General features: G+C 32.1%; 2 protein-coding genes across 8 annotated transcripts in view; one reads left to right on the top strand and one right to left on the bottom strand.

Moving 5' to 3' along the window:
• The window catches only part of LOC107073053 (uncharacterized), a 51,559-nt gene that overhangs the window by 6,269 nt on the left and 17,507 nt on the right, over positions 1-27,783 (top strand). The window lies entirely within an intron of this gene.
• Positions 1,773-25,819, bottom strand: LOC107073051 (uncharacterized). 2 transcript variants are annotated; one of them, XM_015333460.2, is made up of 5 exons: positions 25,535-25,819; positions 6,087-6,535; positions 3,189-5,790; positions 2,902-3,076; positions 1,773-2,592 (listed from the first exon to the last, which is right to left on the bottom strand). In XM_015333460.2, exons 2-5 carry the CDS (start codon positions 6,433-6,435, stop codon positions 2,332-2,334), a joined length of 3,387 nt encoding a protein of 1,128 aa, XP_015188946.2. In that variant the 5' UTR covers positions 6,436-6,535; positions 25,535-25,819; the 3' UTR covers positions 1,773-2,331. The 2 variants fall into 2 exon arrangements, with proteins under 2 accessions (XP_015188946.2, XP_015188944.2); XM_015333458.2 differs by lacking the exon at positions 25,535-25,819 and adding an exon at positions 7,845-8,155.

Below are 27,783 nucleotides of genomic sequence, written 5' to 3'. Positions count from 1 at the left end.
TATTAATTAGTAAAATGATTTATTGAAGGGAATATTTTCAAAGTATTATGTAATGCATGTAAAACACGAATGAATTTATATTTGTAAATTAATTCGACGACGACGACGACGACGACGAATTTGTGTGATCATTAATGAGCGTTAAAAAATGAAATCCTATTAATTAAACAGATGTAGGAATTGATGAGAATATTTGTTTATTGTCACCATCTCTGTCATTGGCAGATAATTTTTTTCCCCTATGCATAATCCAATGAAACTGGATAAGAGTTGGCAATTAGTGTAATTGACAGTGTGTGTATTCTCTTTTATTATTTCTTTTATTTCTTTCTTTTATATTATTTATTTTCCATTCGTCGGTGGTGTTCATTCGCGTATCGTAACCGCGGAACAATTTAGTCTAGAGTTTTTTTCTTTTTTTATTAATCGAACAAACTCAATGGATATTGTCCTTTTAAACCTTTACAACTCAATACTTTTTATTGTATCGATAAACAAATTATTATATAACGTCAAATGCATAATATTACTTGTACTAAATGTATGAGTGGAAAAGTTTGTGTTTAAAAGAAAAAGATAAAAGAAAAACCCAAAGTTTTTAAAAACTTTTCAACCCACCGAAATGGTTAAAAAATAATAAAAAAGAGAGAAATTAAGAAGAAGATGGTAGGAAACGTATATCGAAGGAAGTATCGAAGAGATAAAACAATAGCTTTCAAGATTCTTCGAGTAGCGTTGTTGCACCTGTCTCGTGAAAACATTTCCCATCCTTTCTATTTTACAGAATACACATTGGTGTCCTATTTCTCCCATAGAATTTATCTATGTTTCTCCTTTGGAAAGCAATACAATATTGGATTTCGTATGTATGCTTCGAGATGTCTCCTAAGACATTTCTAACGTTTGTAATCAAGATCATGTGTCATTTATATGTCATCCAACCCATTATCTGATTTGCCAAACGTCTAATGTTTTAGTTTTCTTCTTTCTTTTGGCTTTGCTTTACGTTTTTCTACAATATTACATTTATCGATTTCGATTCGTATTTTCTTTTTTCCTTGCACTGTTTCCTTTTCGTGCACACTAAGAACTGCGAGATAGTAAAGAACTTGGTCAAAAATGATTGAAGCATTACCGCCGTCAAATGATTAGGTACGTGAATAGGTAAGGATCGTATTTGCTTTTAGAAAACCACGAAAAGTGGTACGTGATCGTTCAGTTGGACCATCAGTTGGAAGGATGCATTTTCGGATGTATGTACAATGTGGCTGATTGGAACGGGAAACGTTAGCAAGCTCTTAAACTTTGAATGGCCCTCGTTATCGACGGTGACGGTGACGGTGACGGTGACGGTGACGGTGACGGTGACGAACGGAAATAAAAGAAGAAGTGATAAATAGAATCGGAACGAGCTTTGAAACTTTACCTGGACACCCGGAACTTTCTAATATTTTTTTTTATTCTTCACTCACTACTTTTTCTTTATTTTTTCTCTTTATCTTTTACAGTTCTTGAAAGCTTCGGTAAAAAAGAAACAAAAAAAGGGAAACTTTAGTAACTTCTTTCTCATAAGATTACTCAGGATTCGTAATCACTCGGAAAAAGACTGTGATTTTCTTTTTAATTGTTTTGCAAAAGTGATAGGATAGTATCTTCCTTCGATAAATCATTGGAGATATAAGATTTTAGATAATTATACAATTGTTTAGAAGATATATTTATATCTTTTCTTTTTTTATGATGTCAATAATCGTAATAAATCCCGATTAAAGTTTTTATCATGAAAATGATCGGACAATTTGAGAAATCCATTTATTACATATGTTACATATATAAATATTTGTTATATATTACACTGAATCGAGTCACATTATCTATATCACATATAAGGAAGCTGCAGAGATATAGTTTATCGTCTACATACAAAAACAAAAATTACAAGACTTAGGGTTAGTCCTAAAAAAAAAAAAAACGTTCAGCGTAATGTGATACATTATCGTTGCACGTATCGTTAATATTATTTTGTTTATTTATTAATAGAATTTATTTATAATATGTATATATATATATATATTAAAATATATTAGACTATACGTACATCTAATTATTAATCGCGTCAATATATAACAATTTGACCGCGAGTCAAATACTAATCGATCGCTCATGCGTTCGCGTTAATTGCATATCCAAAAAAAAATAATATCTGTCCTAAGCTGATTATCTGTATTCGCAGTGTAAAGAGTAAAGTAGGAAAAAGAAGAAAAAAAAATTATATTTATCTAAAAGTAGATTTGATTTTACCAAAATTTTTTGGTGGTGTGTGTGTGTTATTTATTTATAATTTTCTTCTTCCTGATTGGAACTGTAAAATCGCATGACCTCATCTCTCGCAGCATCCTCGATATCTCGTCTGCAGGGATTAGAATTCCAATTGACACTAGGACAACCGAGTAACTCGAAACAGTTTAGGAGACGATTTGTGTTGGTTGGACAGCATTGAACAACAGCCCAGACGCAAGGGTTAGGACCGTTCGTTGTATTTCTAGAAATTGATGGAAATTGAGCCATCTTTATACTCGGACTGTTTTGATCCTGTTTAACAAAAATTTTTAATATATTATATATGCGAATAAAGTTGAAAGTTATATTTAACTCAATATTATTTTACTGTAATAAGAAAAAATGAAAAGATTTTCACACAATCAATTTAAAAAACATTTGTAATCGTCAATCTTCGTGAACTTTTAGAAAGTGTCTATTGAAACGTATTGAAGAACGTAAAAGTTACAACCCGGTGCACCGATCTAAAGTTTCAATCGTTTATAGTTGTATCAACGATTAGGTATATATCGAACAAGAAGGAAGTAGGTATTACTTTGACGGACAAATGGGTTAGCTTACCGGGAATATAAAACTGCTTCTCGAATTGAACGTAGGATAAGAAGGAGAGGATCCTTCTTTGCGAATTATTATACTTGCACTAACTGGTAACGCGTTCAATCTGGCTTCTTCTTGCCTTCTATGCTGACTTGTCATAACTCTTCTGTAATTTTCTCTGTCCCATTGAGTTTTAGTTCTAAAAATCGTTTAACATTAGTTAAGATTTATACCTTCGATTAATTCAACGATATGCGATCGTATGCACAAAAAGTAATTTTTTAATATATTATCTAATATATTATTAATACCTGTTTTCTTGTTGCTGCCTTCGTATGATTTCTTGCCTTCTTCTTTCTTGTTCCTCCCTGATCCTTTGTTGTTCCCTTTGCCATTCTTTCGTTCGTTCCCTTGTTCTTTCAGTATCCCTTCTGTCGGTCAAAAAAGCCGGTGCTGATGTAACAGGATTCTCTCTGACTCTAACCGAAACTTCAGAACGTCTTCTCTGATCCTCGATAGCCTGTTGTCTTCTTCTTTCTTCTTGCAGCCTGATATTTTCTATCCTCTTTCTTTCCTCTTCGTATCTTCTCGATTGTGCTCTTCTGTTATCAATTTCTCTTCTACGTTCTTCCTCGAGCATTCTACGTCTATTTACTTCTTCCAATTGTCGTTGATATTCTTCTTCCTCTCTTCTTCTAGCCTTGTCAAAGGATACTCTAGGATCAATGTAAGTCGGTGCAGATGGACCGTGCTGTCTTCTATCATATCCCGAACTTAAAGGGTATCTATTCGATCTATTCATTTGCCTGATAGCTTCGATCCCTTTTCTTTGCTCTTGTGCCTCAATCCATTCGTTTCTTCTTTGCCAATCGGATCTAACCTCGACCGGTTGATTCCTCCTAACGTAATCTTGCAACTTTCTTTCTTCCTCCTGTTTCCTTCTACGTTCTTCCATTATTCTTCGATATTCTTCTTTTCTTTGCCTGTCGTCGTCATTATCGTCATGTCGCGTTACGTTTTCTCTACTGCTCCATCTCGCTATTTCCATTCTCCTTCTTTCTTCCTCCTCCAATCTGTGTCTCCTCCTTCTTTCTTCCTCCATCATTTGCCTTCTTCTTTCATAATCGTATAATCTTTGCCTTTGTGCAGCACGATTACGTTCCTCCTCTTCCCTACTTACGTTTCTAGTTCGATCCACCCAATTTGATGGTGCAGGTGATTCCATTCTCCTGCGTTGCATTTCCTCGTATCTTCTTTTATTTTCTTCCATTTGTCTTCTTCGTTCTGCCTCTTCCCTATTTTCTTCCTCCAATCTTCTCTTTTCCATCCATTGTCTTCGTTTTTCGTCATAATCTCTTCTGTCATTCGGTAATAAATTTCTTCGACGAAGTTCATCCTCTTGTCTTCTGGCTTCCTCGCGTTTACGCAATTCTTCCATTCTCATTCTATCCTCGTGTAATTTTCTTCTCTCTTGTTCCTCATATTTACGTAATAATTCCTCTTGTTTTCTTCTTTGTTCTTCCAACAATCTTTCGTAGTCTTCTCTAATTTTATCGATTTGCGTGTTAACAGTATCGCTAGTTTGTTCCTTTTCTTCTCTTCTTCTATGTTCAACTCTGTTTCGTCTTCTTTGTTCGGTATCCAATTCGTCGCTGGACACTACACCTTCGTCCATCCCGTAACCCCATAAACCGGATTCCCTATCTTCATTGTCAGTGTCGTGCCAAAGTAACTTTCTAGAAGGACCCTTGTAATTCGAAACGTATCCACTCGTTTCTGTATCCCCTGATCCCGAACTCCTTTCCCTTCTAACTTTCGTCTCGTTATCCCTTTTAATCGATCTCACCGATGGTTCACTCCAATTGCCAAGGTCACCCCTTACTGGTAACTTCTCGTTTCTATCCTGAATCAAAAAATCATCTAACGTAGCATCTATATCACCGCGATTCTCTTTATTTTTCTTTGGCTCGTTTTCGAACTTTTTCAGTTTCAAAAGCTCGTCCATTTCTTCGTAACTCTCGGCGGATAAATCGTAATCGAGATTAAGAGATATCGGTACTACGTTTAAAGGAACAGGAGGATCGACCTTTCCTTCTTCCCCACCGTTTCGTACGTTCGTATTATCGACGGATCTTTTTAGTTTGATAGAAGGAGACGAAGAAAAGGAAGAAGATGAAGATGAAGATGAAGATGAAAAGGACGAGAAATAGGGGGAGGAAGCGCCAGTAGCACCAGCAGTACCAGTAACAGCAGCAGCAGCTTCGAGACCCTCGCAACCAACTTGTAACTCGGGCACGCCTCCTACCCCGAAACCTTCGACGCTAGTCGGTACTTCCGACCTTAATTCCCAATCCAAGAAATTCGATCTACCGTGAAGGTCCTTTCCGTCCTTATTGCTCTTACCGCTCGTAGTCGTCGTAGTTATCATCGTTGACTTGAACGACCCGTTCGACGCTTTACCAAGCTTCCAGCCGTGACGAAAACTTTTTTTCGGCACTTTACTTTTGTTATTACTCGTTTTTATCGTCACCGATGTAGTTGTAGTCACCGGTGTTGGTATTGCTGCTGCTAATGATCCCGTCAAAAAATTTCCTACCATTGTTCCCTCCTTTACATTCGACATAGGACCCACTCGAGGTTTCTTCTCCTCGAACAAATCCAATTTGTATATTTCTACGGAACCAGGACCCTCGTCCTTAAATGTTTCATCCGCAACGAAGGGCTCGTCGTCCATTTCGCTTGGCGGAACTACGTAATCATTGTTACTACCTTTATTATCATCAAATACTTTTCTACCAGACAAATTTTTAAATCTTTCCTTATTGTACTGCGGAACGTTCATTCTTGACAAGTCTCTCGAGATCGTTGCTCCGTTATTATCCTTATCGTAAGCTTTCATTCTTATCGGATAATCTAAAAGAAGTTTACATAATTAGTGACTATATTCTATCTCCTTTTCTCTTAGGATAAATCCTATAGATCTATATATGTTCTGTTTTCAAATCACCCCCATTCTAAAGAAGTTTTCACTTAAAAAAAAAAAATATCATGCAATAGGGGAATAGTCTAGAACGAATAGATTTGGACTAGCATTCTAGTCTTTAGATTAATCGAACCGACAGAATTAAATCGCTGACGTAACGGAAAAGAGAGAAAGAGATAGATATATATATACATATCTGTATATTCGATGGATTGGCAACACCTACCATTGGCCGAGATCGAAACGATCGAATCCTGTCGATTATGACGATCATCGATCGATTGATAGGTTATAGAATCGTCCCCGAACTTCTGGTTAACCAGGTACTGTCCCTGTTGCAAACCCTTTTGTTGCAGTTGCAGTTGCTGTTGTTGTTGCTGCTGTTGTTGTTGTTGTTGTTGTTGATGGTAGTAATCGTTTTCGTCTGAGTTTCCGTCGTTGTTGCTTCTTCTTCCGTAAAACCCGAATAGTCCATGGTGGTACAGGGATGAAGAAGGGGAGTATTGATCGAGGGTGAGGTGGGTGGCACGGAGAGGATTGCTCGTGGCTTCACCCACCACACCCTGCATCACCATCAGCAAGGCCGTGGCCAGAGCTACCACCGTTGCTGTTACCACTGTCACCTCCCCCCTCCTCTTCCTCCTCCTCTTCTTCTTCTTTTTTCCATCCTTTTTCCTACGATCAAACGGAAAACCCTTCTTTGTTATTTCTCATTTCTTTTCTTTCTTTTTTTCTATGCAATTTCTTGCTTTTTTTTCTTTTTTTTATTTCTTTTTATTTTTTCACTACCCCTTTTCAACCGTTCGCGTTACGATCGATCGTTCCAATCCTATCAATGTATATTCTACGTAATACAATATTTTTCAGCAATTTGCGTATCGTTTGTTATCGTTATATTAAATATTACTGTTGTTATTATTATTATTATTATTATTATTATTATTCGTGAGAAATATAGACGATAGATTGTACTAATTTAAATATATTCTGTATATCCATTTATTGTTTTCGATAAGAATTGTACAAAGGTAACTGGGGTTGGAAGGGAAAGGGAAAGTATAATTCGATAAATCAAATATAGATTTACTCTGGCGAGAGAAAACGGTAGTGAAGATAATAGGTCTGTGAATCTTTCATTGAACATTTAACAGGCCACCGCGTGCCACAAATTTATCGTTTCGTGTGTTAACGTCTCGCCTAAAACCAAAGGGGAAAACGAAGAAGTAACAGAACGATACTAACATAAGTTCTGGATTACTGTATCGCGTTGACGTTTTTACGGTTGTAATATATTTTATGTAATATATATATACTTATGTAATGTTGAAAATTAATTGGATATAACCTCCAGAAGCCAACTAAATCATACTCGTTGAAAAATTGCATTTGAGAATTATATTTTTCAAGTTTTTAAATATTATAATTGAAGAATTGGAAAACGTATCGACATGTGTTATAATTAAATTCATTACCACATCTGGAATATATGAATTTTTAATTATTATTGAAATAAAGTATTATTTAAATATATTTCTTCGCCGCGTTTCATCGATTTTCGTTCGCTTTTTTTGAATTCACTCCCATTGTAAAGAAATTTTCACTTGAAAAGTTTTCACTTTAAAAAGAAAAAACCAATCAGATTCATCAATTCGCATTTTACGATCGATTCTTCTACGAGATCGTAACTTTGATCTAATTTATATGAAGATGTCTATATATGTGAAGTTAAGATTATCTAGAATGGTATCGCATGGTATGTATCACGATATCTCCTTGGTCATAATCTCCTAAGGTAGGCTAGGTAGACCGCGGAATTACCGTTATCGTGGTATAAACCAAAAGCTCTCTGTTCTCCCCTTTCCACCCCCATCCTCCTTTCACTCTCTATCTATCCATCTATCTCTCTCTTGCTCCTCTACCTCGCATATTCCACCTTTCGCGAATATCGATCGCACGAACCACTCTCTCTCTCTCTTTCTCTTACCACTCAAAAGGGCGTGTTTCTCTTTTAAGCTTGTCGAATTCACCTGTCGTTCACTTTCAACTCGTTTTCATTTTATGAATTACACTCTTTAAGTTGTTATTGTTGTCGTTGAACGTAAGCAAAAGTACACAAAATACTATTAAACAGTATTAGTAATAAATTAATGAGAATGTATATTAAAAATGAATTTCACTCATTAATCGTAACTATTTCTTTTTGAATAGTATGCAAGACGGATAGTTCGAATGATCTTGACACACTGACGTGTGCCAACGTCAAGTGACTAAACTTAATTCTAACGTGTGGTGATCGTGCCAAATACATATAAGAAGGAAAACTGCATATATAGTTCCTTCTCTTCTTCTTCTTTTGTTCCTTTATATTAATGTCATGACGTAAACCACGTGTCGAAGTTCGTAGTTAATTAATTAGAAACAATTTCAATATCAATTGTTTACAATCCTTCCGTCTTTATGCATCTCTGTTTCTTTATATGTATATTTCCTTTTTGTTCATCTGCACTTAGTGACATCACAAATAAACGATAAAAATCCTCTTCAATTGACCCTCCTTTGCTGGTGTCATCAAGGATAGTTTGCTATTCGTTATCATGGTTACGTTCGGTATATCAACAACGTAACGTAGTACACACACGCGATTTGCTTGGAAATTCTCATATATTAGGGAAGAAAACGTGACTAGAGTGATATATGCACGCATATGTCTTGCTTTCGATTAACTGACAGAGAAAAATCAAGGACGTCGTAATCCTTGATTCGTTTTTATAACGCATGTAAAACAATTCATTTTTTTTCTTTTTGCAACTGTCGCGCTTAATTATGATCGATAGAAAAAAATGTAAATTCTTTTTCGAATATTGATACGAATGTTATATTTTAAATTGCATTGATCTCGTAAATAAACTCATCAATAAAAAGATCACGTTTAAAGCATACGCAATAAAAATAGTATAGAGATACTCTCTTTCGAGTATCGATATCTAGATCGAATTTCGAGTTAACTAACAGTTTACAAAGATCGCGTGTGACTTGTTTGATTTCAAATTTCATAGGTGAAATTTTTGGTTTGAACTTTAGCATCACACGGTAATAGGGATCTCCTATTACTCATGTTGTTTTAAATCCTCGATTACGTTTGCTGAAATTGGCCCATCACTGGGTATATCGAAGCTAGGTTAATTATAAACACTACTACGCGCAAATTACAGTCGTATTATTAATAAACAGATATCATATAGAGGATATTTATCGTTTATGTCTGATGTCATTTTATATTATATTTATATAGAATTTGTATAGAATATTTCTAGTATTTATCGTGAATTCATACATTGAGAATGTATTATCCCAAGGATTCATTATCTCGTGAGTTAATCGTCATCGTCATTATCATGATCGAATTAATTCGAAGCACGAGCAATCTTAATTACACGACATTAAGATACGATCCTCTTTCGGTTGGGTAGAAGGTACATTTTACTTGGACCAAAAATATATACCGTGTGCTTCTAGGTAGATAATGGTATTTAGCGTTATGGTGTATCGATCCAGTCGACTTAATCGTACAAATTGTCATGGACAAATTCATTCCTTCCAACGGAGTTTCATTACTATTTAGATTTTTATTTGTTTGAAATAATTGTACAAATGTTTTTTAACAAATGCTGACCCAATAAATACCAGCTTCTTTTTTTTTCTTTTTTTTTTATTCACCTCACATACTTTCAGAACACAGTAATACGAAATAGTTTTTCACCTAAAGTGCTAAAACTTTTCTTTTAGACCTAAAACTCTTGGCAAAGAGGAAATGGATGTGCTCATGTTCTATACTCTCTCTCTCTCTCTTTTTATCTTTTTTATTTAAATCATAGATTTTGTTGAAACCTAGATACTTTTCTTTTTTTTTTTTCAAATAGATAACGTCAATTCTTCCTTTTCTTCTTCTTTTTCTTTTTCTTTTTCTTTTAAACGGTAGGGTCAATTCGTGTGAGATAGGTTTACCTTGATCGACACGCAAAGCATATTTACCCAAACGTACAATGCATTCCGTTTGAACTGGATACCAGAAGAGAATCGTAATGTATCTCGTTGATCTCAATCGTGTACAAGCTGGCTGCACCCGCGAGATATGTATGTACAACCTATTCGTAATGGTTTCGCGAAATTGCAACTCACCGATAAGCTCAGATATCGATCAGATATAATCACGTTTGTTTATTCATTGGTTGTTTTTCTTTTTCTACTTTTTTCTTTTTTTTTTTCTTTCCTCTCATTCTCTCGTTCTCCCATTTCTCTCATTTATTTCAGCAGCACCATGATGGTGGTGGTATGCGATTAAAAAGTTTTAACTACGTTCGTGTTTTTTACCGATAAGACGATACGATGTTACTTAGCATCTTGTTGTATTCCTTTACTTTCCCTATAGGTTGTAGGTAGGCAGATTTAGGGAAGAACTTTAATTGTTATTTCATTGTAAGCATTAATTGGAAGGACGACGGGAACCCGCACGTTTCTATGTGTTAGTGATTATACGATTGAAATAACGGATATACTTTTCGTAATTAGCAGGTACCCATCGCGACGACTCCCGGGCACTAATCCATTTCCTCGGTACTCGGGTTGGCCCGGAAACTCTGCCAGCAAATTATATCCTGGTCTAAGTGCTCGTCCTACAACTGCCTCTACAAACCCCATTCCGAAGGTACTCGAAAGAGAGAGGAAAGGTAGAATCTTCCTCTCGTCCTATACACTTCGCGTCTCTTTCATAATTCAACGAAAAGTAGATGGGGAGCTAAGATATTTGAACTTAATTACCCCTTTTGCGGATTTAGCGCGAAAGATTTTTCACGAACTTTCGTTAAATATCTCCTACTTTCTTCTTTATGCTCGAACTAAATATTATCTTCATTTTTTGTATTTTATTTTATGTATTCTTCCAATATGAAACTGTCATACATCAAAGTATTTGTATATAGGAAAGAGGCCAAGAGAGAAGGGGTTGTCACAGGTTAACAAATTTCTCGTCACAGAAAGATAATGAGAAACGTTTGAGAATGTGAGGACACAGGGACCACAAATTATGGGATAATTATAAATGAAAATGTATTAGTATCGAGACGTGTCAGGCGTCAGCCTCGAGTGTCTAGCACCGATATCACGTTAGTTGCGAGAGACCGAGCAAAATAATTAGACCGACCCCCTTTCGCAAGTATTCAACGTTCACATTTCTGTGTGTGTGTGTGTGTGTGTGTGTGTGTGATTACGTGGTTACACTTACACTTATACGTAAGTACGTTTAAGCCAAGAGGAAAGCCTATTTCAACCAACACCTAAACGGATAACTTACGGCCTTTAATAGTTGATTTAGAAATGCATTTTAAAGGTCGGTGAAGAAGATTCATCGAATTAATCGCTCAAACGCGATTTAATTAGCCACAACAACGCGTGTGTATATATAAAATATTCCTATAAAAAGGAAGAGGAAAAAGATTGAAACAATAATTTATCTACTTTTCATCTGTCCAGGAACAAGCTCATTTGTTCACAGATTAAACGCCTGATTTCTTGCGTTTCTGGGCTGAAGTAAAGTGACGTTTTTTCTTTATGCACGCAAACCTATGTATATATATACATATATACATATATTTGATATAAAGTGAAGGATGAAACAAGATGAAGAATAGGAAGAAGGGTTGAAAAGCTTGTAAGAAATTACGTAAGGAAATTAATTATCGAAATTACTCGTAGAACACAGTCTAGAATACACGTGGCCTGCATAAACAAGCGTCTCGTTCATTACGCGATAAGAAATATATTTCCCGAGGCAGTAATTAAACGTGAAATAGCTTCTCGTCGTCGTCGTAGTGTCGTACATAAGTATATATATATATATATATATAAGTATAATATGTAAATACGTATCACGGTGTAAGTATGATGGTATGTATATATATATTGATATATATTGATTCATTTATAATATTAATTCAATTATACACAAAATAACTAGAGATTGTTTTGGGAAAGTATATTGAAAAGAATTTGATTATATGTAGAATAAAATTTGTAGTTTTATTATCTAATAGTTAAAAGGTAATTTAAAAAAGTCTCTTGATAGAAGATAATTTATTTTAAAAACTACTTTATAGTAAATTTATTTATTTTCTATCTTTCGATAGGTTGAAATGATCGAGACGTATTGTCATTAACGAATTAGAACATTCTAGTAAGTAGTTAAGATCTCTTGGGAGAGATATACTGAAAGATACGTAATGGTGTTCCGGTGCATAGCTTTACTAAAGTACTTCGAAGAGATAGAGAGAGAACATCGAACCTTATCGTGCATTAAAACGATTGGCAATTAAAATCAATTAAGTATATCTATTACTACTAGACACACCTTTACCTTTCAAAAAAAAAAAAAAAAAAATACGAAAATAAAAACAACAAATGTAATATACCATAGTACATGGAATCCAATTTCGTTCTGGAACTCGATCCTAATATTTGTTCTTGCTATATTATTACAAATGAAATGAACATTTACTTTCCTATCAAATTACTTCTTCTAAAATTGGTATAATTAATTTATTGATATATTATTTTCAAGATAGATAGTAGATTTTTGTTGGTTTCGTACAACGAGTTAACGTAGCTCCTATGTTGTGGTGATGGTGGTGTAAAAAACCATGTTTCGTACAAAAATTACCCGTGGAAATGTTCATAGTGTACAGTGTTATAGTGTTTTAGGAGGGAAAAAGAGTGAAAAAAAGGAGAGAGAGAGAGAAAAAGTGTAAAAAATCTCTGCTCGTTTGAAAGATAGCCTCGTCGTTTTTATCCCTCGATAAAATTCACTTTAGTCATTCCGTGGTTCTAGGATTATGGATAATACCATAGATACAATACCAAAAACACATTTTCCATAAACGTTAGTTGATCGTTCGATCGATCAAGTATTATATCTTTTTAATTTTTTTCTTTTTTTTTTTTAATCGATATTCGAGATAAAAGATTTTTTCTTATAACATAGACAATAAACAATTTATTTTCCAAATGTATATAGATCATTTTTATATTATAATAATAATACTATTACTTTTTAATATTATATTATATATTGTTCATTAATAATAAAGGGAAGAAACACTTTTGTCAGAAATTTTTCGCATGAAATCCAAAATATAATTGGGTTTATCGTAGAGGGTTAACTTTCTCTCTCAGTTTCCCTTTTTTTCTCTTTTTGTAACAAGCATCATTTATTTTTCGTAGAGAATATAAAACGATAAAGTGTCTCTCGTCGGTTAGAGGATGTGTCCGTATATTCTTTCAATATAATGGCGAACGAGGGTTGAGGGAAAGGGGTTTCTATCGAACCGTGAATGATACATAATGCACACGTCACTTCTATCGTTTTCTAAGGGTTGTCCAATAGAATAACAAGAGACTTGAATTTGAGAGAATACTTTTGACGATTGTTTTGACTGATTTACAGTATATATCGCATAATTTGTAATATTCAATATGAAAAAAGAATTAAAAAAGTATATTTTGTAATTTTTTCTTATAGATATATTTAACCATATTAATAATATTATTGTCCTTGTTCATCTTTAATGGTTGTACAACTTTTAGGAAAGTATCGTCGTAAAGGAGATAAAAGGAAATTTTGATGAAATTCAATTATGCTATTAATTCGAGATTATTATTATTATGGGACTTGAGAAATAAACTTTTACAAGTACAGTTCCATAACTCTTAAGTAATTTTGATTTTTAATTGGCCATTTAAAAAGTGTAGATGGGTAAGTTGAAGAAATAAAAAGATTAAAAAAAAAGAAAATAAAAAAAGGGACAGAACTTTCGTTTCGTCAGTTATATAAGATAGAAGGAAGGGTTTATTAAATGTACTTAATATATATAGAAAGTTTAGAAATTCGATAATTTTGTTTAATACCTTTTTTAATATATAGAATTATATATATAGGTGTGGCAAACAAAAGATTATTTAATTTTCAAGAGAAAATATTTTAGCATTTATTGAATATTATTTAATGAAACGTTTTAAAGGAGCACTTTGATTTTTTAAATATGACAATTTATATTTTTCTCTTTACTTAATTTGATATTAAAGTTAAATCTAATCATAAATTCTAGGCAAACGAAAATTCTACAATTTGAGGTAACGAAAGAACGATTATCCTTTCGTCGTGCTCTCGTCATGCTCTCGTCATGCTAAAATAGTAGGAATAATTTTCGAGATGGTAGAAGTATATCTTCATTTCGCACTCGTAATTGAGAGAGCAACCCCGTCGCGTTTAAACGACCAACTTTGTAGACATGCCTGAGAAAATTTCACCGTCTCGGTTTTCTCTACGTGGCAAACGAAATAGCCCAATAGAAATATATATATATATATATATATATTTATATGGTATATATGTATTTGTCTCTTATATTTTGTCTCTCTTTTCTTTATATTTCTTCTTTCTCTTTTTCTCCACTTTTTGTTATCTTTTTATTTCTTTGTACGTTCGTTTGCTCGTTTGCTCGAGGACATTTTAGAATTTTATACTTGTTGCATCACTTCGAATAAATTTCTGTCGTCTAATTAAGGACATATATTACGTTTGTTCAATTTGTTTCAAAAAAAAAAAAAAAGGAAATTAAATTAATTATTTCTTTTAATTTATTTTAAGAAAAAATTATATTATGCCAAAGGGAAAGGATTTGTAAATAGTGGTAGAACCTTGATAGGAGAAACCAGCTTTATACTGATTACATAGTAGAAAAAAGTGGGGACAAAAAAAATGACTAGGTAAGAGTAAAAAGATAAGAGGAGAAAAGAGAACTAGACGATTGGTTTAAACCAGCACAGTAGAGTTTTTTTTGAGTTCGTTGTAAGTGTAACATTCTTCTCACGTATATTGTGTAGTATGAGAATAACGCGTGAACTAGATATACATATATATATATATATATATACCATCGTCCTCGTAATGCAAATCTTTGTCGAGCATTATCTCAAGCCATGGTATAAAGTGAGTGGTGTAGTATTAACGATTGCAAAACTGAAGCTAAAGTTAAAAGCTGAAAGTGCAGAAAATGGAACATCAACTTCGTCGTCCGATTAAACCTATCGACCTTGTCGAGAAACTGTTCTATTCACTTTTCATTCGATTATCTGAATTAAAAGTAATAGTACAGAAAGTTTGTTTCGATAGATACTTTCTTAGATATTATTTTTCATATTTTTCTTTAATCTTTTTTCGCAATCGTAATATTCATCATTTTATTCGATATACTTGGATAAATTTGACTGGTGAGAAATATAATTTAATTAAACGAACTGAATTCAAATTTATATATATATACTTTCATTATACAAATTCGTCTCGTTCACTTACCACGAGAGGGTAACACGTAATACGATGAAATATGCGTATTCGAAATCAACGATAAAATAATAATAATCAATGTATACAGTTTCATATGCGTTGGTTCAATTTTATTGAAATTTCAACAAATTCAATGTGCTCGTTAACGTGTATGCCTGTGATAAATTTGAATCGTGAAGGATATATAATATACTATATTTAACGTATATGATATACACATCGCATTTCATTTTTGATGTTAGAGAAAGACGAATTAATCCTAACGTAAGATGCATGATAGTCTTTATCTTGGTGTTAAATTGTCGAATTGAATATCTCCTGTGGTTCTCGCATCATCCTGGAAACTTGATAAACGCGAGATACACTGCATCTAGTTTCATCTCTTCTAACATACGTTTCTCACGATTTCAAAGAAACAAAAAACAAAAAAATATCAAACTTAATTAGAGATTAGAAAAGCAAAGTGTTTTTATTCTATAAAAAAAAATATATTTTGAAAAAAGCATTGATGCTTGTCGAAAGAAAAATATTTATTTGTTTTTTCTAATTGAAAAAAAAATGTGTTAGAATATTTTCTACAGCCTTGCATTGGGGTTGCATACCAGAGAAACATATAACCCGTTTATATTCTGTGTCAGCGAACTATAATCCGAGAGAAAGAGTAATTGCTCGCACTGACTCGTTTCATTCGTTGATCATTCGAGTTGTAGACGATGAAAGAGAGAGATAGTAGTTAAAAAGATATTCTATATGTATTATATTTATCATTGTATGTGTGTGTGTGTGCGTGTATATACGTAGGCGTATGTTTCTCTTATTTATGTGACATTATAATCTTCATTATTGCTGCTGCTGCTGTTGCTGCATGGCCTAGACTGCTTCGAGACCATCTGACATTGACATTTCAACATTCATCTTGCCAAGTATTATTGCATATCTTTATATAGAAAAATTCAGTGTCATATCGTTAATTTCCAATGAACTTCGAAATTACTGAGCTACTGAAATTTCCTTTTTTTATTTATTTATTCTTTTCCTATAATATGGTGTAATCAATATTAGATTATATGATGTTTTAAAAATTTTATATAAATATTTCTTCTATACTTTATTTTTTTTTTTTTTTCAGTATTTTAAATAGACGGCTAGCATTTTGGAATGAGGGTAACAGAATTGATAGAAAAGAAAAATATAATTTTTATATTTTTTATTTGAAAAATCCTCGTTCTTCCCTTTAGATGTCGTTAATTGCGTTTACTTTCGTGTAATAGATACGAAGGAGTCGGATAATTCGAGTAATTAACTCGTTCAAACAACCGAGAAAATATAAGTTGCACAGTGGCGTTTAAACGTTTGATACGATTTTATTCAAAGGTGAATACTCTTTATCATCTCTTTTTGTTTTTATATTAATTTGTGTTACAGTATATTCATTCATCATATTTTGTCCATAAATTTATTGCAAGTATACACGCGTTTTTTTTTATATTTTTTATACGTTAGAACATTTTGATAGAAAATTTGTATAATAAGAGAGAAATTTAAATGCCCATTATAACATTTATTTTATATTTTTCTTTTTCTTATGGATCGTAATACTGTTTAATTGTTTTAATTAAAATGCTTGGCAAAATGAATGCGAAAATATTCATCGTAATAAAGCAGAACCAAAAATGAAAATTCTTTAAATAATAATAACATTTTCATTCAAATGAAACGTTGATAAGGTTTTTATTTTAATAAAATACATCTGAAATTTTATTGTTAGATTGAAATCACTATAGAAACGTAATAAAAAAATAAAAAAATGATGGAACTATAAGAAAGTATCGGATTTACTTGTGTTTTATCGATCACGTTATCTATCGCGTTTTTAATCGAGGTAATAAACAAAAAATTACAACTTCGTGTAAAATCAAATTAACAAGTTTTTTTTTCCTAACACATACATAGAAGCTTGAACGTATATATATATAGTGTGTGTGTATAATTAACGACTTCCTTTCGAAATATAACGCACCGCAGCAACGTTGCAGTCTCTCGTAATCACGTTTCAGTAGATAAGCCCACTTTATGTCCGGATATATCACTGTCGTTTAAAGAACACATACGTAAATAATTTTGTCAATCTAGACATCCGGATAATCATTCAAGAAATCCCAGAGTAAAAGAAAGTCAAAAGAAAAAAAAATAAACTAGAGAAATAAGATATGTTTTTAACATTATATACGAGATGTAATTAAAAACCAAAACAGAGATAATTTGATTAAAAAATTCATGTAGGACGAGGTTCGATAAAACATCAGTAATTATAGATACTTATCATCAGCAATCTTCAATAATTATATATGATTATCGGTATCAAGTATATAATATTATATATTATATGGAATAATTAATATAAAAAAGAAAAGAGTATAAATATTCTTGTAGTAAAAGTAATTAAAATTGCAATAGACACAGTATACATATATGTATATCTAATATTGTATCTATAAAATGAGCGAGTAGTATACATATATATATAGAGAGAGAAATAATACGTAATATGCAAATCGGAGGTCATATGAACTAACATAAGGCCAGGGTTACACCTATAGAATATCTCGTAACTGGCATCTTAAACGTGATCGATCTATTGATCGCCATTTAGATATTGCTTAGCAATCTTGATGAGGTAAACGATAACGCGACCTATTCTGTTACCTGCGTGTGCAATATGTGAATCGATATTCGATAAAACCACATTCACACTCACGCATACATCCAGATATTTATAAATGATATACGAAAATGCATGTGTTTGATTATATTCATTGATTCATGTATATATACTTTAAATTTATGCATCAGAATAGTCACGTTTACTTAAATAAACTATGTGTGCGTGTTTGCATCAACAATTTTAATCGATCAATCAAATAGTTTTCAACACTTTTTCGTTTTTCCATACATCAATCAATTGCACAGTTTTTCTATGACTTTTATTTAATATTTGATAAAATATAAAGAAAACAAAATGCCAAAGGGAAACAGTGTTACATTTGTTTGTTCAATTAAAATTCGAAGTTTCGTTATTTTCAATGGTAATAATCAATTTTAGTTGAGTACTTTTTCTAAGTTTAGAGTATGATATTTTGAAATGAAATAGACGTACATTTTAGGTGACTGGTTTTCTTGAATATCGGATACCAAGCGAGTAATGTGAAACCTTTCTGATAAAAGCAGTTAACTTACGTTCTGAAAGTGAGAAGAAGAGTCTCGATAAAAAAGAAAAAGAAGAAGAAGAAGAAGAAGAAGAAGAAATGGACGTCATTGAGTTTGTCTAGCTGTGAGCTTTAAAACTCACGAGCTTTCTTTGTATTGTAAATGATATTTTCTCTTTTGATTTATATCCCTTACTTAACACATAACGGATTTGTTTCAAGGTTCTTCCTACGCGAGATAGATCGTCGGCCCCAAATATTTTTCCCCCTCGGTAAAAACCGTGCTATAAAAATATCACTTCCGTTCTATTGTTCACGTTGGCATCACAAATTGTTCTGGATAACGGTTTATTAAACGATGCTAAGTCGACGAGAGACTTGACCGTAACGTGACCAAAATTCGAAAATTATCTACATTTAACAAAGATTTAACTATTTCCGCCAGCATGTGTTTCCGGTAACTTGGATTAAGGTTAAAAAACTCTTAACTTCAACTTTTTTCCTAATCGAAAGATTTTAATGAGGATAAATATAATCGTAAAAAAAAAAAATAAAATCATCTCAAGATTAATAATTGCGCGTTATATAAATGTTTTACTATGTGTAAACATTTCTCTTCGATTCTGTTTTTTATTTGTAATCTTTATCTCAACACTCTTACATAGAATTTATATTTTTACGAATTTTATCGTGTACGACCCGTTCCTATAAAAAATTCACGATCGATAAATTATTCTTTACGAGCGAGTAATTATTTGTTTGCCTTTTTTATTTTTATTTGTATTTTCTTTTTTTTTTTTAGATTCACGCGAGATAAGATATAAAAAGCGAGTAAATAATTATTTTTACGAAAAGAAACAAATGTCTCGGAGAAGGTTAAATCTTTCTTTTAAAAAGTTAGTGTTGTGTGTTGTAACCCTGAAAAAGTAATAAGGACAGGTGTAGTTGTTCGGACTTGAACTTTTTCCTCCTTACTTGTTAGTAAAAATAATATCGTCGTAGTTTAAGTATGTGAATTATGTTGTCATCATAAATTACATTTTTTCGTGTGTCGTCACGTGTAGGTGTGAGAAAGTCGGCTTCCTTTTTTTGTTTATTACTTATACCATTTTTGTAAATAGCATTGAGAAATACAGCGAGATATTAAATCATTTAGTTGCTTTGCGAAAAAAGAAGGAATAGGAAAAAATAGGGAAGGGAAAAAAATAAAAAATAAAAAGAATTCGTCTGCAGTCGCCCATTACTCGTGTTTTAAAGGGTCGTTGGAATGTAAGGTACAGGATACGCGATATTAAAGATACGCCTTGAGAGGTTCCATCTTCTCTATTCGCTATCCTACCCTTGAAATTTATGCTAGAAGAAACTCTCAAAGATACTAACTCGCATAAAGTGCGAATACTTCAGAGATCTTTTAAATTTACAGAAGTTGACTGAAAGTGTTAGTCAAAAGTTAGATGCAAGATAACATTCTTCTTCTTCTTCTTCTTCTTCATCTTCTTCTACTTCTTTTTCTTCTTTTTTTAAAACTAGTACAAAAATTATTCATCGTACGATTCATAACTTCGTGTTAGACACTTTCATATTACATCGAGTTTTTTTCGTTGCATAAACACACATTCCCTCTCAACTTTTAAACCTTCTTCCTTCTAGTTAATTGACAAAAAAAAAAAAAGAAAAGGAAATAAAATGCAAAAAGATGACTTAACCGATTCATTGGAAATTTATTGTCAATTTTGACAGGTATAATACTGGGAGTTGACAAATTTGTGAATATTTGCCTAAGCTAGACGTTTGCTCGTCGATAAAACCGCTTTCTAGCGTAGATTAATCTCTACGCGTGCGCTCGTCTATGCATTTGTATGTGTGTGGATGTGTGTGAGAATCGAATGCATTCTTCCTACGTCGCTTTCAGTCTCCAAAAACGGTGGTTCATGCCTCTGGCGGTTTCACCGAATTGACATTATGTTCTATCTCTTTCTCTCTCTTTGTTTTTTTCTTTTTTCCATTCATTCATTCTCGTTCCTCTTTCATGGTCCTTTTAGTTTTCGTTTTTCATTAGAACGAACGTTAAGCTTTTTTCTCTAGGCACATACACCACGTTACTAGATCAAAACGTTCAAATAAATCTGATCTTACGTTTCGTATATGTTCGAATGAACGAATACTATTATTCTATCGACTATATTTCTTGGTTTTTTTGTTTGTTTAATACTTTTTACAATTAGTAAAAAAGCAAATGCAAAAGTTATCGATAAGTAATCACGCTAAAGCAGGTATCCGATTAAAAGATAGGCAGGTATCCGATTTTATTTATTTTTCTTGTTTTTTTTTTTTTCTCTAACCAAACTGCACCGCCTTTTTCTCGTTCGATTTAAATCGAATTTCATTCCTCTCTATCTTTTTTTCTTTCCTTTTTTTTCTTCTCTAAACAAGTATTCGATGCATTATTAAATTTTTCTCTTATTAATGGTGGTTTAGTTCGAAATGTGATTTTGCAAAATGTGAAAAAAATAAAACATGAAAGAGAGAGAAAGAGAGAGAGAAAGAAATATAACATAGTTCGATCGAAACAGCGGAATGTCGATCTATTATCGCTCGAATTGACCTTGTTGTCGAATAAACGCAATAATAAGCCAGTCTATTCAGCTTGGAACGTGTCACGGGCATATGTCAAAGGTGTTTTATATGCGTCAGACAAATGTGCTAGTAGACAACCGCGTAGTTTTGCGTATAATTATAAACATTCTCTCTCACTCTTTTATATTTCCACTTGTTTCCTCTTATTTTGTTGTAAATTAAATCAATAGTTATTATATAATTGATGTATTTGAAAAACACATATATAGGATGAATGAAACGTTGCACCGTGTGCATCAATTTATATTGCAAACAATATTTGATTTTATTATTATTCTTTTCAAGAGTATATCTCTGTTTTGAAAACTTATCTCGTACGATTATATATCCATCTAATCGCATATATTACGTTTGCATTAACAAACATCTTGTGGAAATATTTTCAATTTATTTTTTTTTATTTTTGATAATAATTATCATATTAAGTGTTAGATATAATATAATTTTTTTTATTTAAAAATATGTACCAATATTTATTATTATTGTTGTAGAACGAAGATGAATGTTCGTATTACGTGATTGAGAATGAATATGAGAATCAGGAATAATAGAATATTAAAATACAAATGAAAAAAGTATATTAAAAGTATATATTAAAACATTATTTCTCTCGTGTCGTTTTTACATTTCCAATGTAACGTATATATAAATTGATTATTTTATAAAGAGGAAAAGGAATAATCTCGTGTGTTTAACGTGACACAAGTTTGTTCGAACTCAACGCGACAAGGCAATTAAAATAATAGTCGGATGGATTTTGAAAGAAGAAAAAGGATAAGAATAAGAATAAGAAGAAGAAGAAGAAGAAGACAAAAAAATCAACTAAACAAGGATATGTGGTTGTTGTTCCGCGTAATAATTTCGCTAACGACCGGATCTTTGAAATGATCGAGCACAAAGTACATAAAGTATTCAACTACTTGGACAACGTTGAACGTTGTTTCCAAATAGAGAAAGAAAAAGATTCTTCTCTTTCTTTGTAATGACACATAAGAAAAAAGAATAAAAAGTAAAAAAAAAAAAATAATGAAATAATCCTATGTTGAGAAAAAAGGAATGAAAGATATATTGAAGGAAGAATAAAAATGTTGATGATGATGATGACGACGACGATTAGTATGTATATCTCTAATTGCCATGACGATCTTTTTAATACAACAGTATGCACTACTTGCCCTGACCGTTATAAACCTGCGACATAGTTTTGCGTCATTGGAAGTTTATACTAAACGTTATAAAAAGATAATAAAACTTGTTGTTGGCAAGGTTAATATTAAAATTGAACGAACGAACGAATACAACTCGTCTTTTTCAACTGCTCGAGAAACTCGTCCTCGTCGAGGTACTTGGTTGGTGATGGTGATGGTGGTGGTGGAGGTTGTTGTTGTCATTGAAAATCAACGTGACGAGCTCTCGAGCTAGGCGTTAATATGTTAACAGTAATAACTATGATGAGAGGAAGACTATTATAACTATACGAGCATAGTATGCTTTATGGTCTCTTTTAAATGCTTGACTATGTCTATCAAAGTGAACCAGAAAGAGTTCGAAGTGACGAAAGAGAGAGAGAGAGAGAGAGAATTATTTTCCTATCTCGATGAATGCCTTCTTTCCTAGATTTTTATTTTTATTTTTTACACGAGATGAAAGAAAATCGTGTCATAAGGGAAATGAATTAAATTAATGATGATTTTTCTTGAGATAGTATACATAGACTTTTTTCTTTATTAGAATTATTATATTAGCTAGAAATAATAATCATTTATTTTTAATATTTATTCTTGGAGAAATATTTGTATCATTTAATTATGATTTTCTTTAGAATCTTTTAACTTGATATTTATAATATATGCATATATATATATATATATATATATATATATATATATATTTTGGTATGCATAGATAAACGTAGGTTATACGTTCGATGAATACCAGATGGCTAACTAGTGTTACTACTGTTACTATTACTTACTTCTGTTGCATGGTTCAAGGTAACTAAAGGAAATAATATAACACGAGAGGCGTATGTACGGGCACGTACTATCTCGGAAACGTTAAACGCTCCGCCGATATTCAGCACCAGACCAAAAGGAGATTTCGCACGTTCCCGCATCACCGAATCCCTTCCTTTATAATACGTTTACAAATACACATAGAAAAGTGTATATATATATATATATATAGATAAAGTAGATACCAAATACATATATTATCTGCATTAACTTATATTCGAATGAACGTAATCGTGAATAATTTAATATAAAGAAAAAAAAATAATCAATGAAATTCATATATGTATCTCAGAAATCTGTAAAAAGCACGTGTGTATGTACGAGTTTATCGTTACGAACCAGGATAATCGTAGGATTGAATGGGAAAAAAATAACATCAAATCTATTCACATATGTATGCACATGTTCACCTAATATAATACAGGATAATCGTAGGATTTAATATAATATATAAAAAACATTTTTAAATCGATTTGTATACGCAAATATAGAGATATTTATATATGTGTGTGTGTGTATTTTCCTATATGAGCTAGGATAATCTAACGATTGCATATAAGGAAAAAGAAAAAGAAATATCAAATGAATTTGCATATATACTCGTACACTCATGTATAAATTTGATTGTCGATGAGTGGTGGGTGTGTATGTAAAGGGAATAGAAGCAACAACCCCCGGCAGTAACGGAGCTACCAAAAGCTGTGACACTAATGGCAGGATGTCGAGATCGATATTGCGAGAGTCGAGACGATTTATGATCGCGTGCTGCTCGAATCATCGATTCGCGTAATGACCTCGTAACGATGAGTTCTCTATGCTTGCCACCCTCTCATTCTAAATGAGACACCCATATACGCTTCGACATTAACAAACTATGCACTAGGTACATGTGTATGTATTTATATATAACCGGTTTCATTTTCATTTTTTTATTTTCATTCGTGTAGAACTTTTCTTCCTGTTTCATTTAGTTGAAATTTAGAAAAATCAATCTGCATATATATATATATATAAATTTGATTAATTTATCTTTGTGAGGATTGATTGGACGAATGAAAAATCAAAATGTAAATTGACGTATTTCGTTTAGGTATTTTACGTATATAAAAAAATCATATTTTATCATTAAATGTGTGTTAACCTTTTCAATTAACCAAAATATCAAAGCCATGACCCTATTATTTCTCTCTCTCTTTCTTTCTTGTTTTCTTTTTAAGGTCATACGATGGTAGAAGGAATAAGAGCCGAATTCGAGACGTCAGTCTCGAAATACGAGAACACCAAGCATCCCACGATATTGACGTAAAGCAAATTTGAGATATCCTCGTATCTGACGAGTGAGAGAGTGAGAGAGGGAAAGGATTTCGTGTTAAAACACTTTCTTTGCCATTCGTGTTAAGTTTATTTATTTTTTTCTTTTCTTTTCTTTTCGTTTCTTCTCTTTTCTTTTCCGGTGACTAAAATAAGCAAACAGTTTGCACAAGTCAGTTTAAAGAAAGACAGATTTTTCTCGAATACCTTTGCTGTCATTGTAAATGTTGTAAAAGCTTAATGCAGTATAATTATTATCATTATGATATTTTGAAAGATATTGTTATTTAATTAATCGTTGATAGAAATAATAGATCAAAATAAACGAGATAGTATTGTTTGATTAAAGAAGATAACTTCCTCTTTCATTTTCTTCTCTGATTTTATTTTCAATGGTAATCTCTAATGAAGTTAAATGGATAGCTTTTGATAGTGCTATGTAATGCTCGCCTAATCTTCAGTGAAGTTTAAGAAAGAAGAAATAAAAGATCTCGTCTCGAGAGATAACAATTCGTTACACCCTTTTTTTTTTTTTTAAATAATTAATTAGAAATACTACGTCAAACGATCGTAAAATTTTAAAACGTTGTACTATTTTCTTGCTTGATGTGTGTGTGTGTTGTTTTTAATTGAATTTTATTCTATAGCGAGAGAGGTACTTCGACGCCTAGCGATATTTGTTCCTTTTTTTTAGATTTTTCTTTAGTCGAGAGAAAAGAGAATAAAAAAAAAAAAAAACTAGAGCCAGGGAAAAATTCCCTCGAGTGAGAAGGAGGTAAAATAAAAAAGAGTTTGGCACAGACCAATTAGGAAAGAAGGTGAAAAAGTTCTCTCTTAAGGTTTTGTGAAAAGGAAAAGGCAAAGCCCGTGATAATCGATGAAAAGAAAACGAAAAAAAAAGGCACACGCTCTGTTTTCTAACTGATCGATAGAAGATAAAATGAAAAAGGGGATTTTTTTATATGTGTACACGTGTATGCATGTGAGACGAACTTTGCTTTGCAATTAAACGATTATTCTTATTTCTCATTTACACTTATAATCAAAACTTTATGGGATGTGTGAAGTAATTTTTAGTAAAAAAAAAAAAAATCTTCAAAGGACTCACTGAGGTGTACGAATAAGAGAATCCTTTTCTTTGATCCTTCTTTTCCTCTTGTTCCTTGTTGCAACAGACAGGAAGAATTGAGATAGAAAGAATTAGACAAAACTATCAATTTAATTTGGATCCATTAAGGATCGAAAGGGATGAGATACACACACGCTTGCGCACCTTTCAACACCTTTTTTTTTTTTTCTTTACGATCACTATAGATTCACGATAGAATAAGATGACTGAGGACGCTGTGACGTTCGTTGGATCAACACCGGCGTACATCCTCGCGATTTATAAAGGCTCGTCGTTCGTGTCGACGAGAATTCTCTTCTCTTTCTCTCTCTCTCTTTTTCTCTCTCTCTCTCACTCTCTCTTGGTGAGCCACGACGTGTGTATGTGTGTGTGTGTTCGTTATTATTCCCCTGCCACTGCAACACAACGACCGCCTTTCCTTCTTCACCCTTCTCTTTTTCTTTTATATCTATCTATCTATCTATTCATGTATCTATTCATCTATCTATTCATTTATATATATATCTTTTTCTCTATTGGTATGTAACACGAATAATCTGATCCTCTCCTTCATCTAAGTTACTATTTTTTTAATTTGTTAATCGTTGCTATTAGTAATTTTTTGGTTTATATTTTAATATGTAATTTTTCTTCAACGTACATAGTTTATTACATCTAAAATGTATTGACCAAGAAAAAAACAAATGATTTCTCTTTCTCTCTCTGTTCTTTTTTACATTCATACTTAATTAAAAATTCTGTACTTTTTCGTGTTTCTCTTCATTCTTTAATATTTGTTCCACATTTATTGTTTATTAGAGCTTGAATATATAAAAATCAAATCACACACTACTAACTCTCTCTCTTTTGCATTCATACGTTAAATGCATAACCATTGTTCGTGGTTTTTTTTGTTTCTTAATTACTAATATTTCCTCAACACACACGTGTATTGTGTATTAGAATATATTTGTAATAAAAAGAAAAAAAGAAAAAAAAAAAGAAAAGAGAAATCATCCCAATTAATTATAACTAAGATCAATCATCTTGCGATCGATAGAAAAATTTTAATGAGAATTTATAATGAAAGAAAAAATTAGATTTTCAGTTAAAAAAAAAAGAAAAAAGTAGATCAAGGCCATATACTAACATAAGAAATCTATACCTGTTATTATTACACGTGCATATTTTACGAATATGTGTAACACTTATTCGCATGCATATATGCATGCACCACGTTGTTCCATCTCTCTGACGTGTTTTTTATTATTTTTCAAAAGCTTCACATACTGATCGTTCGCACGTATGCTTTGGAAAAGCTTAACGAGAGTAAAAAGAAAAAAAAACTAGAAAAATTGCGTTAATAGATAAACACGCGTTTAAAAAATCCTCGTCTATGAGCTTGGCCATGAGATCTCGAGAGAGTAAAAACGAGATAAAACCTTATCTCGGTCCATTTCTCCTTGATGTTGAGTGTGTTAAAGCTTTTTAAATTTTATTTTATTTTTTTTTTTATTTATAATAATAACAATAATTATATCGGATATATATAATTATTATCTTATAATTAAAATCTTCTTTCTCACTTACATCACATTATTATCTTTTAGGAAATGCAATTTCTTGCTTTAGATCTTATCAAGCAAATTTTTGTTGATGTTTAATTCGTATTTCGTCATTTTTTGAATAAAACTTTGAACCAATCCACAGTATCGAATAATTTTATTGCTGTATGTTCGAGCAACTAAACGTTATCGAATTAAACGAAGAAATCGTTCGACCATTCTCTCTCTCTCTCTCTCCCTTTTTCTGTTTTTCTCTTTAATATGTGGTAATTAAAGCGATGGAATTTATTCGTCTCGTTTAACAACTTATTATCCGTAATCGGTATCTCGTTTGCAACGAGATAACGTCTGCCATCATTATCTTTCATTTCCCCTCCCCCTTGTTTCGGGTATCTTTCTATAGTTTTTATTTTATTATTAAATATATGAGAAAAACAGAAAGAGAGTGAGAGAGTAGGAACACATTGTTTGGTGGTGGTCTGCGAGAATTTCATCCGGTGCGTCATTTTGCGTGGGAAATATTTGAGATAAGTTTAAAATCTGCCTAAAATGCTTCTTTTTTTTACAAAAAAAAAAAAAAAAAAAAAAAATCTTTACCCGACGTTATCGTAGTTTATTATCGTCGTTCTATTCTTTTTTCTCATATTTCTTTGTAAAAATAATTCGCGATAAAAAAGACCGGAA

The sequence above is a fragment of the Polistes dominula genome, unplaced genomic scaffold (genome assembly GCF_049000335.1).
Source record: "Polistes dominula isolate Pdom_NZ unplaced genomic scaffold, Pdom_raw_medaka contig_26, whole genome shotgun sequence".
NCBI classification, from domain to species: domain Eukaryota; kingdom Metazoa; phylum Arthropoda; class Insecta; order Hymenoptera; family Vespidae; genus Polistes; species Polistes dominula.
The sequence above is the reverse complement of the archived record's forward strand: the minus strand, read 5'-3'. Positions and strand labels throughout refer to the sequence as shown.